General features: G+C 55.7%; 1 protein-coding gene across 1 annotated transcript in view; it reads right to left on the bottom strand.

The window, feature by feature from the left end:
* Window positions 1-12877: 12877 nt before the first annotated feature.
* BABAM2 (BRISC and BRCA1 A complex member 2) overlaps window positions 12878-16016 on the bottom strand; it is a 547594-nt gene continuing 544455 nt past the window's right edge. The window contains exon 12 of the mRNA XM_075535418.1: window positions 12878-13291. Within this exon, the coding sequence (XP_075391533.1) occupies window positions 13228-13291 (64 nt within the window). The 3' untranslated portion in view covers window positions 12878-13227. The remainder of the gene's footprint in view (window positions 13292-16016) is intronic.

The raw sequence follows: 16016 nt of genomic DNA, 5'->3' as shown, positions 1-16016 counted from the left end.
GAAGTCTTCTGGGGTCCAGGCGGATGCTGCTGCGCCCAGGTTCCTCTGAGCCCCCAGTGGGCATTGGCCTAAAGATTCCATAGCCGGCACCTTCTCAGGGTGCACAGGGTAGAGCTGGATCCTGCAGCCCCCGGCCAGGTGTGGCCAGACTGGGACTGGGGTGGCTGAGGCTCCTCAATCAGAGCAGCATCTCCCAGTCCCTGTGAGCTCATGACGCCCCAGACACGCTCTATCTATGATCTCGCCCCCTCTGGTCAGCCGACAAGGCAGGAGCTAACGTCATCCCGGGGCACAGATGGGCGCCTAGGTGAAGAGAGGCTCAGATCAGACAGCAGGTCAGTGGCCAGATGAGGATCTTTGTCACCTGGCTCCCACCTGGGCTCACAGCCCCGGCTTCTCTGAGGCTTGAGGGTCTAGGCCAGTGGTTCTCAACCTGTGACCCCCCCCTTTGGGGGTTGAACAATCCTTTCCAAGGGGTAGCCCGATTCATCACAGTAGCAAAATGACAGTGATGAAGTAGCAATGAAAATAATGTTATGGTTAGGGGTCACCACCACATGAGGAAATGTATAAAAGGGTCACGGCATCAGGAAGGTTGAAAACCACTGGTCTAGGTGGAGTCCAGGTCAAGCCTGACTGGGAAGATGACGATTGGGCGGGGGGGGGGGGCACCCTGCCATCTTCTGCATCCACTTATCCCATTTTGTTCTAGAACTCCCCTCCCACCCGTGTCTGTCCACATCCAGGTTCCTGGGCACTTTGTGGGCCCCCACCAGGACTGCCCCCACTATGCCCAGACTCTAGGGGGCTCCAGTCCCAGATCAGGGAGCCGCAGCACACGGCCAGGGCTCCCTGACCTTCGGACCCTCCCAGACATATGCACCTGCGTTTGCCCAGGCTCTGGCCCCTGCTCTGTGCCCATGGGACCCAAAGTTCAAAGAGCTGTCTCCCAAATGTCACTGCTTCCCAGTCCTTCCTGCTCGCTCCTGTCCACTAGCTCCTGTCCATCGCCAGGGGTCATCCCTTCTCGTCGTTGGCCTAGGCCCCTGGCGCCTTTAGCATCGCATTCCCCTCCACTGCCCACAAGCCTTTCATCTCCTCCCGACGAGTCCTATGGAGTTCAATGTTTTGCCTATGGAATCCGTGACTGCTAGCTGAGGCTGGAAGCCTGTCTACCATGGGTGACCCTGCTGGCATTTGAAATACTGGTGGCACAGCTTCCAGCACCACCACAGCCCCTCGGCCATCACAGTCCGACAGACCGACCGAGGAACACTCCGGATTGATAATATGAAAATCCAAGAGCCCCCCGTGGGGAAATGGCATGCAAACGATGCGGAAATAGGAGACAGACACCCGCACAAGGTGCCCAACAAATAAGAAATAACAGTAAGTTAAAAGTAAGACGCCGGATAGGAAATTGTCTTATAAACACATTAAAATAGGGGAAGGAAAAACTGTAAGGAAGCAGATCCTTGCTCCTCAGCCTGCCGCTGGGATACCGTCTGTGGCCACGAAATACGCACAGAACACTTGAGTTCTGCTGAACGTCTACGCAGTCATGGCAGCCCTGTAAGGAGGAAGGGGCTGTGGGTGGTTCTGTCCTAGGCTCCTTTCACCATGGGAAAAACCACCAACCCGGATCAGTGGGCTGAGCAGCACGGTGCCTGAGTGATGATGGTCCAGTGACACACACCCCTCTGGCTTGTCTGGGACCTGCTCTCTTTACCCCAGAGGTCAGTGCCAGGGCAGCACGGGGCGGGCTGCGGGCTGGCGCGTGGGCAGGATGGGCGTCAGCACCCACTTCCTTTGCCGTCCATGGTATCCGTGCCACCTCCTCGGGCACTTCCACCAGGCACCTCCCCAAGCCTGACGACGTGGCATTAAGCAGCGGCGTTTGCAACGCCACAGACCTTGCCACACGGCTGTGATTTTGCTCAGTTCCCAGAACTTCCGCCATCCGGGTCTGCCTTTTCCTATACGCAGCACGAGCGGCGGGTTCGTCATAGCTGATGCTCTGCCGTGGGGCACAGCCAACTAGGGCTCGCCCCGTTTATTGCTTGTCAGCCCCGGATGTTCCAGAGTCAGGGATTGACTCCAGGGGTTTCCTCCAGGGGCCCCAGGCCGCGCAGGCTCAGGCTTGGACACGGGCCTAGGAACAGTTGTGAAGGTGTAGGGGGAAGGAGAAGGAGGAGTGGGAGAGGGTGTCTCCCCTCTCTCACTGCAAGCTGCCTGTGTCACACATCACCTCCTCTGGGCAGCCTTTCCTGATCACCCCAATTAAAAGTGCACTCCCGGCTGTCTGCCCTCTGAGCTGTTCTTCTTTATATGCTGACCTTGAAGCAGACGGTGCAATTTAGTCTGCAGCTCATAAAATAACACTCAATGCCATAGAGCCAGTGTTGACTCAGCGTGACCCCCTGTGGGCTTCTGAGGCTGTAACTCGTGACGGGGGAGTAGAAACCCCAGTCTTTCTCCCACGCAGCTGCTGGTGGTTTCCTGATGAGGATCACAGCCTCCCACGGAACCACCACGCCACAAGGGCTCCCTGCAGAACAATAGGGGTGTTTCCATCATGACTGTCGGCTTACCAGCTAGAACCATGCCTGGCACCAAGTAAGTGCTCAGGAAAGGCACAAGGGGAGCCAGTGTTCCTCAGTGAAATGGAAGGATACATCTAAGAGGAGCCAAGAGCTGAAGGGGAATCTGGGCCCAGGCAGCCCTTCCTCCAGGAAGCCTCCCTGGATTTACCTCAGCTGGAAGTTAGACCTGTGTAGCTGCTGCTCTCCCACTCGGCTTAGCTCTGCCTCCCCTATCAGCAGTGAGCGGGCACACGCCTCATCTGCCCGGCTTATGGGCCCATGGCTGCTCTTATTCCCCAGCAGGCCACAGAGTGACTGGGAACAGAGCCGGGCGCTTGGCAGATGCCTGCCCAGTGCGTTAATGGCCTTTGTGTCCTGCTTCACCTCGGAACCAGCTCCGGCCTCCAGGCATATCAAAAGTGCTCAGGAATGGCGGAGGGGCTTGCCCTGTGTCTGCGCTATGTGCGTTGCCTTGTTGTCATGCCAGCGCCCAGACCTGCGGCCTTACCTGAGTCCTGTCTCCTTTGAGGCGTCAGGAGGCCTTGCAGACGTCTCTTCCTGCAGCCTCTGTGGGCTGCCACCCTCCACGGTGGCTCTGGGCTGGCCTGGAGACCCTGCTGTGCAGGCTCGGGGCTGGCCTGTCAAACTGGCGCGAAGCACAGGGGTATGAGTGGGTGTTTCCCAAGAGGCTGAGGAGGCAGGAGCTGGGAGAGAGGGTGCTGCCCCTTCCCTGGCTGTGGGAGGTTCTGGTGGGCGTCATCACCTGGTGGACTGGGAGCCCCAACGGTCCTCAACCCAGGCCTGACCACCCAGAGCTTGGAGTGCGACAAAGGGGAGCATGATGACGCACAGGTGGAGAGGAAGCTGCTGTTTGCTGTTTCCAGAGGGAAGGCCATCCCCTGGCTGATGGAGTGGTGGCAGGCCCGCTCGCTGAGATCAGGCTTGGGATTTCCAATAGTAAGCACAGAAGGTATTGGTTACCAAAACAAAAAAGGGTTGGGGGGAATCAAGTATTAAAAAAAAATCACATGAAATAAGCAAAACCTTCCTGAACCAAGCTTGGCAGGAGGGCAGGGTTTGGCTGAGCTGAGCCCAGGTTCCCTAAGGACAGAGGGCAGTCCCAGAGCAGGGCCCGGTGGGCTCAGGAAGCTAACAAGGCAGCAGGAGTTCCCAGAACTACATGTAAGGGAAGAAAGGTGTGAAAAAAGGGGGAAGGTGTCAAGGAGCAACTTGTGTCAAATCTGAACACCACCAAGTTCATAACAATGCTAAAGCTGGTGGGTTTGAGTACGCAGTAGGTGCCAGATGTGCTGCATGGGGCATGCACGTGGGCTGCCCAAGATCTCTTCTAAGTGTCCCTAGCAACGCCGTACCATTCTTCTTGATACACGGAACGACCGAACTATTGGATTGTACGATATGTGGATCACGTGCCAGTAAAGATGTTAAACAGGAAGGAAAGATTAGCAATGTGCTCCACTGAGGCCTAAGATGCTCCTGACCCCAGCCTCCGTGTTTGCGGCTGCCTCAGACGCAGGTGGAAGTCGGGCGGAAAAACGGATGCATTTGAAGTGTGGTGCGAATCAGAATCCCGGAGTGCTGGGGACAGCACCCGTGCATCGCTCCCGGAGGGGCAGTCTGGATAGGTGACGTCAGGAGAGATCAGTGCCCGCCGGGCAGCGGGAAACAAGAAAGGCCCTCGCCAGATGGTCTGACACCCAGGCTGCAGCTATGGGCTCGGACATGAGAACCAGTGTGCAGATGGCGCGAGCCGGGCAGTGATTTGTTCTGTCCTATTGGGGGTGGGGTTAGGGGTGGGCACTCCATGGCACCTAACAATAACAATAGTAGGTGACTGGCCTTGTTTTGCAGAGGGGGCCGCTGGGGTCCTGTACTGGGCAAGTGGGCGGGCACCGGAGCACAGACATCCACCCCCACAGGCAGACAGTTAGCCGCCTGGGCCTGGGGTCTTGGTTCCCCGCCTGGGTCTCCAGGCTGCCTCCGCAGCGGTTGTTCTCCACCTGGTCGCCTGCAGGTGGACCGATGAGGCTGGGACCCCGCTGGGCTGGGTGGATGGGTCAGAGCAGGGGACACAGAGGGTTGGACAGAGCCAGAGCCAGAGCCAGAGCTAGGCGTGGCGTCTGCAGGCGCCGCCCGCTTCCCCGCCCCCATTCCTCACCCGGGGCTGAAGCCAGGTGTGTGCGGGAGGAAGGAGCGTGCGCGTGTGCGCGTGTGCAGCGGGTGAGGGAGCCTCATTCAGACACCTGGTCCTCAGGCACCACGCCAGGTCCCAGCGGGCTCGTAAAACCTCTCCACCAACCTGACTCCAATCTCATGGCCATTGAGGAGATGCCGACTCATCGCGACCTATAGGACAACTGTCCCTGTGGGGTCGCAAGACTGTAATTGTTAAGAGGAGTAGAGAGTCCCATCTTTCTCCCGTTTGGCGGCTGGTGGTTTCAAACTGCTGACCTTTGCGATCACAGCCCCCAGGGCGCTTTACTTGAACTAATGCCCCCTCAAAGTGGTCCTTCTGGAAGTGACTTGTGGATTGCCCCAGGGTTGGCACCATCCTGGGCCCTGTGGTCAGAGCATCAAGAAGTCAGCTTGCGCTGGTGAGGTCTCCAGAACTGGAGACCTTACCCCTTGCAGTAAGGCCTTCGGTCAACGTTAACTCCAATCGATCAGCTTACCTAGATGGCACCTGCTACCCCCTACTCTCTCAGCACCTGCTCAGACAGCCAAAGGTCCCTGGAGCTGGGAAATTCTGTGTTGGGCCGAAAATGTGCTCAGGGAGGGAAGGGGGTGATTGCCCTGGGTGCCTGCCGAGCTGCCTCAGAGTCTTGGGCATGAGGAGGCTTCTGTGTGTGTGGAGGGGAGTGGGGGAGACCCTTCTCAAGGAGGCGTTGAAGAAGAGGGGGTGGGCTCTGTGTATAGGAAATGTCTGGCTCTCACACCTTGCACACGCCTCTCTGGGCTCACCCAAGGTGCTGTGAGGGTCTTGGGTGTAAAGCAGTAAGGCCCAGTGAGGCGGGGTGGGGTCAGGGTGGTGGTGGTGGAGCATCATTATGGGGTCATTCCCAGCATGCTTCTGGGCCCACTTTTATTAGCCGTGAGTTAGCATGACCCCAAGCCTGACCTCTCGGACTTGTAAAGTGTGGTTCCTCCAGAGAGATCAGAGAACAAGGAAGGAGACTCAGCACCCCAAAGAAGGAAGAGCTCTCCTTACGTCTATACAGTGGTTCTGTATGTGATCTGGAATCAGTCCCTGCGTCCCACTGGGTTAGGCCCTGGGTAATATCTTGGCGAGGTTCCCCGTTATTTGTCATAATTATTTTCCTCAGGTATTAGACCAGGGGTCCTCAAACTACAGCCCACAGGCCACATGCAGCCCACAGAGGATATTTATCCAGGCCGCCGGGTGTTTTTGCCCCTTTTATTTCAAAATAAGATATGTGCAGTGTGCATAGGAATTTGTTCACAGTTGTTTTTTTTAAACTATAGTTCGGCCCTCCAACGGGTCTGAGGGACAGTGAACTGGCCCTCTGTTTAAAAAGTTTGAGGACCCCTGTATTAGACCATCATGTAAAGCAAGCATGTTTTGAACTTTAATTCCAGAAAATGGAAGACACATCAAAGCCACTTTTCATTTTCTTCCCCCTTCTTTAACTGTGGGCTGCTTCGGCCCAGCCCTCTGAAAATAAGCTGGTGTTTGCGTATGTTTACAAATGGAGAGCCACGCGGCTACACTCAGCATATGCAGGTGTCCACCGAGCGCCAGTGGACACGCGGCTCCCTGTGGCAAGTGAGTCCCGCCTGGAAACGGGACCTGCCGGTCGGGCTCCTGCTGCCTACTGATTTTGCTAGGCCCAACCCCTGCAGCCCCCTCTCCTAGGGAAAATGGCAAAGACGGGGATATGAAGGTCTGGTACAGGACTTTGTAAACAGTAGATGCTTGATAAATAGCTCTGTTTGACAAAGCTTCCCACAGAAGTGGAATGCAGGGCGAGCCCTGGGTTGACAAGACAGCTTTGCGGGAGGAGGAAGGAAGGAGGCAGGGCATATGTCTATATAAGATAGGCAGGACAAACAATCCCGAGGAGAAAACAACAGGACTGGTGGTCCTGGGGAAACATGGGAGAGGATGGGGCAGGGGGCCAACAAACTCAGGGATGAGGGAACAACAAGAGGTCTAAAAATGGTCGGAAGGGGGCCTGGTGGAGTTTGAACAACAAGAGGTCTAAAAATGGTCGGAAGTGGGCCTGGTGGAGTTTGATCAACTGCACTACATCTGGGAGGAAATGCTGAGAGCCGAATGGAGGGTGAACATGACTGGACAGGAGGAAGATGAAAGGAAATAGAGGAAAGAAGTAGGAAGCAAAAGCTATTTATAGAGGTATAGCTATAGGTATGTATATATGTAAATATATTAATTTACAATGAAAGGGATAGAGGCCAATGTACATATGTTTGTAGGTTAAGTATTAAGATAGCAGATGGACTTTGGACCTCTTCTTATGGCCTCCTTTAACACAAGAACACTTTGTTCTGATTACCTGGCACTCTTTCATACTCATCTTCCTGACACAATTGCTGAAGACAAAATGGGTGCATGAGCAAATGGGTGAAGAAAGTGGATGGTGCCCCACTATCAAAAGATAAAACATCTAGGGTCTTGAAAGGCCTGCAATTAAACAAGCAGCCATCTAGTAGGGAAGCAAATAAGCCCACACGGAAGAAGCACACCCGCCTGTGTGATCATGAGGTGTGGACAGAATCATGTATCAGGTGTCAAACAATTATATCCCAAAACAAACAATTATATCGATGTGAATGGTGGGGGATTTGGAGTGGAGGCCCAAAGTCCATCTGTAGACAATTGGACATCCCCCATAGAAGGGTTACAAGGAAGGGACAATTCAATCAGGGTGCAGTATAGCACCGACAAAACACATATCATTCCTCTAGTTCCTGAATGCTTCCCCCCCCCCCCCACCATGACCCAGTTCAAGAGCCTTGAGCCTAACAACTGCTCAGAAGAGGCACTTAGCTACCTGGGCCAGAAAGGAGAAGCAGGCAGCCAACTCCTGCTGCAGCCTCAAGGTTGCTGATGGAGTGGGGTGGGTGGGGAGTGGATTTCAAGCTAAGACCAGTAGCTCCTTACTCATTTCTCTGGAGCTCTGTGGCCTACCTATGAGGTGGCATCAGGTCACTGGGGATGGGGAAGGGAAACTGCAGGAGAGATGGGCCGGGGCAGCAATCCCTAACTGACCAGCTTGACCGCTGGCCTTACTGGTTTGCCAGGTGCCTGAATTACCAGCTGTGCCTCTAGGGGGCTCAGGAGTGCCAAGCGGCTGAGCGCCAGGGCCACCTCACTTCTCCTCCTCCTCCAGCACCTCCTGTGGAACAATTTTGCATCAAGACCTCCTGGTCTTTGGAACCTACCACGTGGACAAGTGGGGAGTGCGTGAGTTCTTGAGCAATACAATGGGCATCAGAATTCCCACCTCACTTGGTGATCGTGAAGAATGAAAAAGACAGTGTCTAAAAGGTACATTCAGGAGGCATTGAGTGACACAAATGAGCAAGCACCGCTGGTCACTAAGAAATTGCTGGGGGAAACTCAAACAGGGACGCCTTCAGGCTTGCCTATTGCTTCTGAAAGGTGACAGCCATTGGAAATTCTATCACGGGCCCTTCGACTCCAAAACCTGAGTGGGAAGGAACCCGCTGGCTGCTGGCTGTGATTGCTGTTGAAGGCTCGGCGAGGGCTCCAGCCAGACCTCACGCCTCGTTGCACCTGCTCGATGCAGCGGGTGTCCCAACCACTGGCACTGCACACAGCCACTGTCTAGATGCCTGAACAAAAGAGGGGCTTTTCCTCCTGTTGATATTTTTCAAAAGCACCCATGAATTAGTGATGACGCTGTTGGGAGGGTTAGGCTTGGGCTTACCATGAAACAGTGTTCTTACCCGTCATGCTGAGGAGCCTGTGGGGCAGGGCAGTTCCCCACCAACCGCAGGGTTGGTTCTGAGACCCCTTCTGTTCTCGGGAGAGGCTGACCAAATGAGGCCGTTCCTCTCCCAAAGCCGGGTCTCCAGCACCGTGGTCAGGAACCGAAACTTTGAGTCAGAGGCAACAGGGAAGGGGCTGCTCAGACTTCTCTGCCCATGGGATGCCAAGTGGCGGTATGAGATTGCAGGTCACTAGGCTGTGAGCCCAATCATGCCCAAAGCCTGCTGTGTGGCCACGAGTTAGAGCTGGCACCCCACAGTGAGAGGATGGGGGAACCCCCACAGATGCGTATAAACTTTCATTCGCTAAATTCAAGATGACTCATCATTTTGTCGTCCTGGCATTCCAGACAAGGTCACCCTCCTGAAGGCCGCGACCATTGGCAGGCCTTTCTAGCAAGGGCATTCTGACTTTTTAGAAAAAGGCCAAAGTCAGCATGGAAAAAAAAAAAAAAGAAAATCCTCTTTTGGCTCTGCAGTGACAGTCGCTACTCCATCCAGTGTCGGTGTGCGTGCGCCAAGCAGGGGACTTGGTGCTTCCCGCACTTCTCCTTGAATCCTTACAACCCTGGAGGGGGGGGAGGGGTGCTTTTGACCCACCTTACAGACATGGCCAAGAGAACGTGGAGAGATTCAGCCCCTTGCTGGAAGTCACACGGCACAGCTTCACACCTCAACCAGAGGGACTCCCTGCTCTTCGCAGTTCTTTGCTCTGAGACCAGCTGCTCTTGATTCATGGGGGTGGGGTGGTTGTGTGTGTGTGTGTGTGTGTGTGTGTGTGTGTGATTGGTGTGATTGTACTCCCAATGGCTCGTTTGTCAGAAGCAGAGCACCAGGACTTTCTTGAGACAGCCCCGGCTGGCCGGACTCAAACTTTTCGCTCAATAGCCCAGTGCGCTAACCATTGCACCAGCCAGGGACTGTGTGAGAGGCCTCCTGTGAAGAAGCTTGAGCTGGGTCCTCGTGGAAGTGTTCACGCCATGGAAACGGGCCAACACTACGCCTCACGGGATCATGACTCTTGTTTTTAACTGCTGGAGAGCCTGCTGCTCAATACTGACCAGTCGCTGAGCAGGCGAGTGGGCAGAGGCAGGATTCAAATACAGAGGTCTCTCATCCTCAAGCCTACCCTCTTTCGAGCTCGGGTCCTCAGCCCCGGAGGGAAGTGGGCTCCTTCTAACAGCACCATCTGGCTGCAGACGGTGGGTCCCCAGGATGCAGTTGCTGGAGGAAGACGGCACATCGGGGCCCCACAGGAGGTGCCTGGTGGCATCCAAGTATTATTAGTAAACACTTCTGAGCCCTCTTCCTTGTCTGCGCTGAGCTACAGATCCAACTTCAATGACAGGGGCTGAGTAAGCTGGAGACAGGATTTACGAGGCACTAATAATGGGCTCTTCTAGATGGCACCTTTCATCTTCAAAGCATCTCGGAGCCGTTTACTAATTAGTCCCGGGCTGCATTCTGCGTGCAAGTCCAATGCGCAATGACGGCTGAGTAAGTCGCAAGGAGTTTTCAAACACACAGGCGACCTTTGCCCCTTTACAAGTGCCACTTGCTCCTGGTGGCATCTGTTGCTGTCAGGGGCAGAGATGAAATCACACTGGCACCGGCCTTTTGAGTCCCTGGCATTTTGAGATATGAAGTGGCTATTACTTACTGCCTTCTCTTTAATCCTCCCCCTGAGAAAGTCAGTTGAGTCCTCTGCTTTCCTCTATGGCTAATCATGGTCAGGGGCCGAAAATCATAGAGCTACAAAAAGCCTATCACCTCCTCGCCTCCACAGCTTACATAGAACATCGCATCCCTCTATTTACCAGGGTCGTGGGTGTGAACAGCAGGGGATCTGAGACCAGGAGTTTGAGTCCTGATTCCAGCATGCGCAGGCTGGTGATCCTGGGGAAGTCATTTACCCCCTCCGGGGCTGCTTCCGCACCAGTCCTGCTCACTGGGGACTTCTCTGATCTGGGTAAGGTTGCACTGCACGCTGTGGGACAGGACTTCTGATCCAGACAGCGCCCGATCTGCAGACGTGGGGGGAGCTATCCATGATCTGACCACCTGGGGCTGCTGCAGACCCCTCGCAGTCAGCGGCAGGAAGCAACAATCCCTGCCCATCCTGCCCACTGCTGGCTGCCATCACTGAGTGGCTTTTTGCAATGCCAAGGGAGGGTTCAGTCCATGTGACTTCATCCCACCCTTTGCTGACGTGGCCCACTCATGGCTCTAAGAGCAGCAGAGCCCCCTAGGCGTCCCCGTGATGCCGCCATGTCAGCAGCCTCCAGGAGAGGGCTGGGAGAGAGAGGAGTCTGACAGATGGCTGCCAGGAGGTGGAGGGACATCCACCTACAGCCTGTCGGTCAGAGACACCGGTGGGGGTCCGCTGGTCTTGTGGGTCATGGCCATTTGCCCCACAGATGACCTGGGGACTGTTCTCCAAACCCAGTTGCCCATCCCAGCTAGAGAGGTTCTGGCTCAGCAGGCTGCCCAGGGCAACCAACAACATGGCTTAGAGCAGCGGTTCTCAACCTGTGGGTCTCGACCCCTTTGGGGGTTAAAGGACCCTTTCACAGAGGTCGCCTGATTCATTACATTAACAAAATGACAGTGATGAAGTAGCAACGGAAATAACTTTGCGGTTGGGGGATCACCATCACATGAGGACCTGTATGAAAGGGTCACGGCATTAGGAAGGCTGAGAACCACTGGCTTAGAAAGACCTTTAGGTGATTCTCATGAGCCCGTCCACCCTCTCCTCTAGCACCCGCCTGTCCCACGAAGAGGAAGGCACTGGTTCAAGGTCACACGGCCACTGGAGGCAGAGCTGGGATGCGGACGCAGGCATAGAACTGGGTTTCGGGGGGAAAGAAGCCCAGTAGGAGGTCTGCTCACGTGCCCCCGGCTCCTGAGCACACTCTGGTCAGTGGCTGGGGAGCACAGGGGGAGCCGTGGCCCACCCAGTGTGGGTGCTTTCAGAACTGGTTCCCGTTCAGGCTCACGTGGGACTTGGCTGCTTGGCACTGCAGTAGCAGAAATACAGCAGGTGGGTGGGTGGCCTCTGCGTACGCAGAACTGTACTGATGGTGCCGGAGGGTGGAAGCCTGAATGCAGGGTGCCAGCTCTGGAGAAAGGCTCTCCCTGCTCTCAGTTCTGAGGTGGGGGGGAAGCTCTGGGTCCCAGCTTCTCGAGCACCGCCCGCACAGCATTCCTGGCTCCCTGATGGACTCCGAGGGGTATGTCTTTCCCTTGTTTGCACCTGCTTGCTGCCGTGACCAATATGCTCCTGTTTTCTCTCAGAAGTGGTGAGGTCCAAGACACCTGCCACACGGATGTAGCTCCTTCACAAAGTGCCCAAATGGGGTGACGCAGGTGAAGCAGTGGGGCTTCACGACCCAGGTTTCGGAGGACACAACTCAAGCCCTCACTCAAGGCGACACCGGGCCCCCGAGCCACAGGCATGAGGAGCCCAGGTCAGCCCTGTGCTGCCCTGCGTGGGGCCTGTGGCTTCAGCTTGCACCGGGAAGGCAACGAGACACAGCAGCTTGTTTGGTTGGCTCTGTGGGTGTTGAGCACTGTGGGCTGAATCCCAGTGTGCATCTTACTCACATGGGTCCAGGTGCCTGCAGCCAGTGGGTGCGTGGGCTAAAGGAGGCTGTGAGGTGCTGTGAAAGGACCTAACTCCCCAATTCTCAGATGTGCTCTGGATTTGCAGAGAGAATCTCTTCAGGTGGGCCTGGGTGCTCTCCTCAGGACTAGCAAGGGGTGGGGGGTGATGGTAGAAATGAGATGATCACCCAGGCCCAATCGGCTCTCAGGGCTTGTCCCCGAAGCTCTGTCCCAGGGCGGTTGCTGGCTGTGGGGCTGCCAGACCCGAGCCCAGGCATCAGAAAGACCCATGACCCCTGGCCTTCGCAATTCTGTATACACCCAAAGAGCTCTCCCAGCAGCCCCGGGGAGGGGAGGCGGGGAGAGTGGGCAGGGCCAATTGGAAACACTGACTATCTCCTGTGGTGGGTTGGGTAGGGGGTTTGGGGGTGGTGGTGGCGGGTGTCACCATGCCAGGAGCTCCAGGGGTGGGTAGGGAAGTTTGGGCTGGGACTCACAAGTTCCTGAGAACCTGCCTGGGGCCTGGCTGGGTGGCAGGAACCCACAGGATGTTCAGATTCATTCAGGCACCTTCTTGTTCCCAATAGAGGACGGTCTGAGTGGGAAATGCTTGAGTGTAAATGTATGTGTGCGCACGCACACGCACACACACACACACACACACAGACACTAGCTTCAGGAAAAAATAAGCAAAATGGATGTTTAATCTGAAAACCTACATGAGATCTCAGAGCCCACAGCTCTGGAATAAGGCATGTACATGCCAACGTCTTACTTTCCCCGGGAAAACACTGCCTGGTGACAGGCGACTTCATTTATTCCAACTACAAAACAGAATGAAGGAGAGAGGGAGCGAGGAGATGTGAGGAGGGGCTCTGGGGTTGGAGCTTCGGCTAGCAGAGTGGCTGTCTGGGCACAGCACCTCCACGGCGACCTTCCAAGTGGCTTCCAGGAAGCCGCTGTGTGTGCTGACACCTGTGTAGACAGGGCAGGCTGCATGGCCACCTCTCGAGCCCGGTGTTTCCTAGAGCTTTCCGTTGGCGAATGCTGCCTCCTGGAACTGAGGCACAAAGGTTTTGAAATAAGCCCTGGAGGGGGGAGGGAGGGAGGGAGGGAGGGAGAGAGAGAGAGAGAGAGAGAGAGAGAGAGAGAGAGAGAGAGAGAGAAGGTTAGCACAAGCCACTTGAAAACACTACAGCTCAGATCTTTCATCCCAACCAAGAACAGTGACTGCCCACGCATCCTGGGCTGCATGTCCCTCCCCGACTCATGTACCACTACCTGGAGTTTTCCAAGGGAGGCCCATGCAGTTCAAGGCTGAGATGTCTCTGGTGGGCATTCAAAGAGCTGTGCTCAGACCTTCCTAGCTGCTGAATCCTGTCACACGGCAGTAGTGAAGTTCTGAGCAGAGGGGTCCTCAGCTGTGACCTGCTCTTTTTCTGAAGAGCAGGGCCTGGTCCAGCTGCCAGGCACAGGGGGACCGATTTGCCCACCCAGTGTTAGCCGACCCAAACATCACGAGGAGAGTGGCTTCTGTCCAGCTGGGTCTTTGATTTCATGCAAAGAGAATCTGCAAGGGCGGACTCCTGAATGGCCTACAGGCTCCGTTTCGATTCAAACACAGCCGTAGCTATAGTTTGGTCCATTAACACAGTGGTTCTCAACCTTCCTCATGCTGCGACCCTTTCATACAATTCCTCATGTATAAAATCATTTTCATTGCTACTTCATCGCTGTCATTCTGCTACTGTTGTGAATTGAGTGACCCTTGTGAAAAGAGTTGAGGACCGCTGCATCGGCGGGTATAAAGGCTGGGTATGAAAGATGAGGGGCAGGGTCTGAGTGGGAGGTTTGGCCTGCATCCTGAGCACCAGCTGGGGTCCCTCAGTGCCAGGCCCCAGGGTGGGAAGCGACCCAGGTGTGGTATCTGCCATGTGGGATAACTCATTTCAGAAGAGGTGGCACCCACAAAGATGGAATCCCCCCTGATGTGGTCAGAGAAGCTGCAGCAGGGCAGTGAGGTGTGCGCCGCTCGGGGACCAGTGGAGGAGGTGGTTGAGTAGGCATTCCGTGTCCCAAGCTGAGGAAGCTGCAGGAGAAAAGGCTCAGAGGCCTTGTTGTGAGCTGGACACTACACGAGGTCTGGCCTGCCTGGGCAGAAAGGGTGAGTAAGGTAGGAATGGTGGAGAGGCAGCTGGAGGGGCAGGAGGTGGGCAGCTCAGGCCCCTCCCCTCCTCTGGCCCCCATGCATTCAGAGCAGTCCTGCCTTAAACATCTCATATAGCAAGGGCTTGGAAGGGCTACCAAACAGACCCTACACGTGGGCTCCAGGCTCCAGGCAGATTAGGAGGGTCAGGGGTGACTTCACGGTAAGAAGCCAAGTGCCCAGCCTATGCAAAGCAACAGTGTGCTAGCAGCCAGCGAGGACGGTGGGGTCACTTGTGACGGGAGCGAACAGAGGGACCCCTACTCGGCAGCTGCTCGGCTCAGCCCCTGAGGATGCTGCTCCTCGCCTGCTGGCCCTTTCTCAGCCTCGTCTGAAAATGGCATCCCCTCCCGGCGGCTTCCTTTTCCCATAGCCTGTGGCTGTCCTCATCACAGCTCTTTCCAGCACCACCTCCTCGGCCCACTCCCATGGGGATATTTCTGCAGCTCTCTCTCCTTCCAATTCTCCTCTTAACCTTGCAGCCTGCCCTGAGGTTCCTCTGGAGTTCTTGGCTCCCTGAGCAGATATCTAACCCTGTCCCCAACTGGGTGTCCAGCCTGCATTTTGCTCCCAAACTTACCCACCACTTTCGGGACCATCTGAGCTGGACGCCTCTGTCCTTGAGACCAGTGTGTTCCAGGCGGAGCCTTCCCCACTTCTGTGCGTGTGAATGTACTTCTAGAACAGAGCCCTGGGGGTCTGTCTCAACCACCTGCCACTTCTCCCTGGGCCCCTGCGCTCATTCCATCCAGATGACTCTTCCTCCTCCCACCGCCCTTCCAGGCTCATGACACCCCAACACCCAGTCCTGGGCCTTTGCAGCAAAATTGCTGCAGAAGCCTTGTCACCACATCCCCTGGACCAATCCTTCGTAGGGGATGAGGCTCGGTCACCAGCTGGACCAGGTCACTTCTCCAGACTCCCAGCCTGGCACCCATGGCTCTCACAGTCTGGCACCAAATCATTAAAAAAAAAAGTTTCCCTGTCCTACATTACACATTGGGATCATGTGTCCCTTTGAGAAGGTAATGAGAGACGAGTATTCTTTCCGCCGGAAAAACTTTAGGGTAACCTCCCCCCATATGTTATATGCAACTAGGGGATGCGGCAGACCCCTGGACACCCATCGTAGCCCCACATAGGGCTCCTCCCTTCATCCTCCTGGACCACTGGTACCCCTTACTCGCCATGTCCTATCTCTGGGCTCCACTGGTGCTCAGGCCGAGTGTCCTCCTCCCCCCAAGATCCCCATGGGCCATTACAAGGTTCTCTTCCAGCTCACAGACACTGTGTGCCTTGCACAGGGCCTATGTCACTGGTGCACACACACGTGATCCAGTAGGTCGGACCCACAAGCCCCTGGGCATGGAGCATGCCCTCCGCCCAGGGGCCCACAGCCTTCCTCGGATCCCTGCCCGCGGAAGCACGCAGTGAGGACGCCGTGTCTTAGCTGAAGGTCTCCTATTTGTCAGAGACCGGTCAGGCACGTGCAGGAAACGCTGTGCAGGGAGCTGGGCAGAGAGATTCTCGGCAAGCAAGCGGCCATGGTATTCAGGCACTAAAGAGGAAAGCTCTATTTGGTTTTCACGGTTCACACCATGCAGATG

Source organism: Tenrec ecaudatus, chromosome 17 (assembly GCF_050624435.1).
Source record: "Tenrec ecaudatus isolate mTenEca1 chromosome 17, mTenEca1.hap1, whole genome shotgun sequence".
NCBI classification, from domain to species: domain Eukaryota; kingdom Metazoa; phylum Chordata; class Mammalia; order Afrosoricida; family Tenrecidae; genus Tenrec; species Tenrec ecaudatus.
The sequence above is the reverse complement of the archived record's forward strand: the minus strand, read 5'-3'. Positions and strand labels throughout refer to the sequence as shown.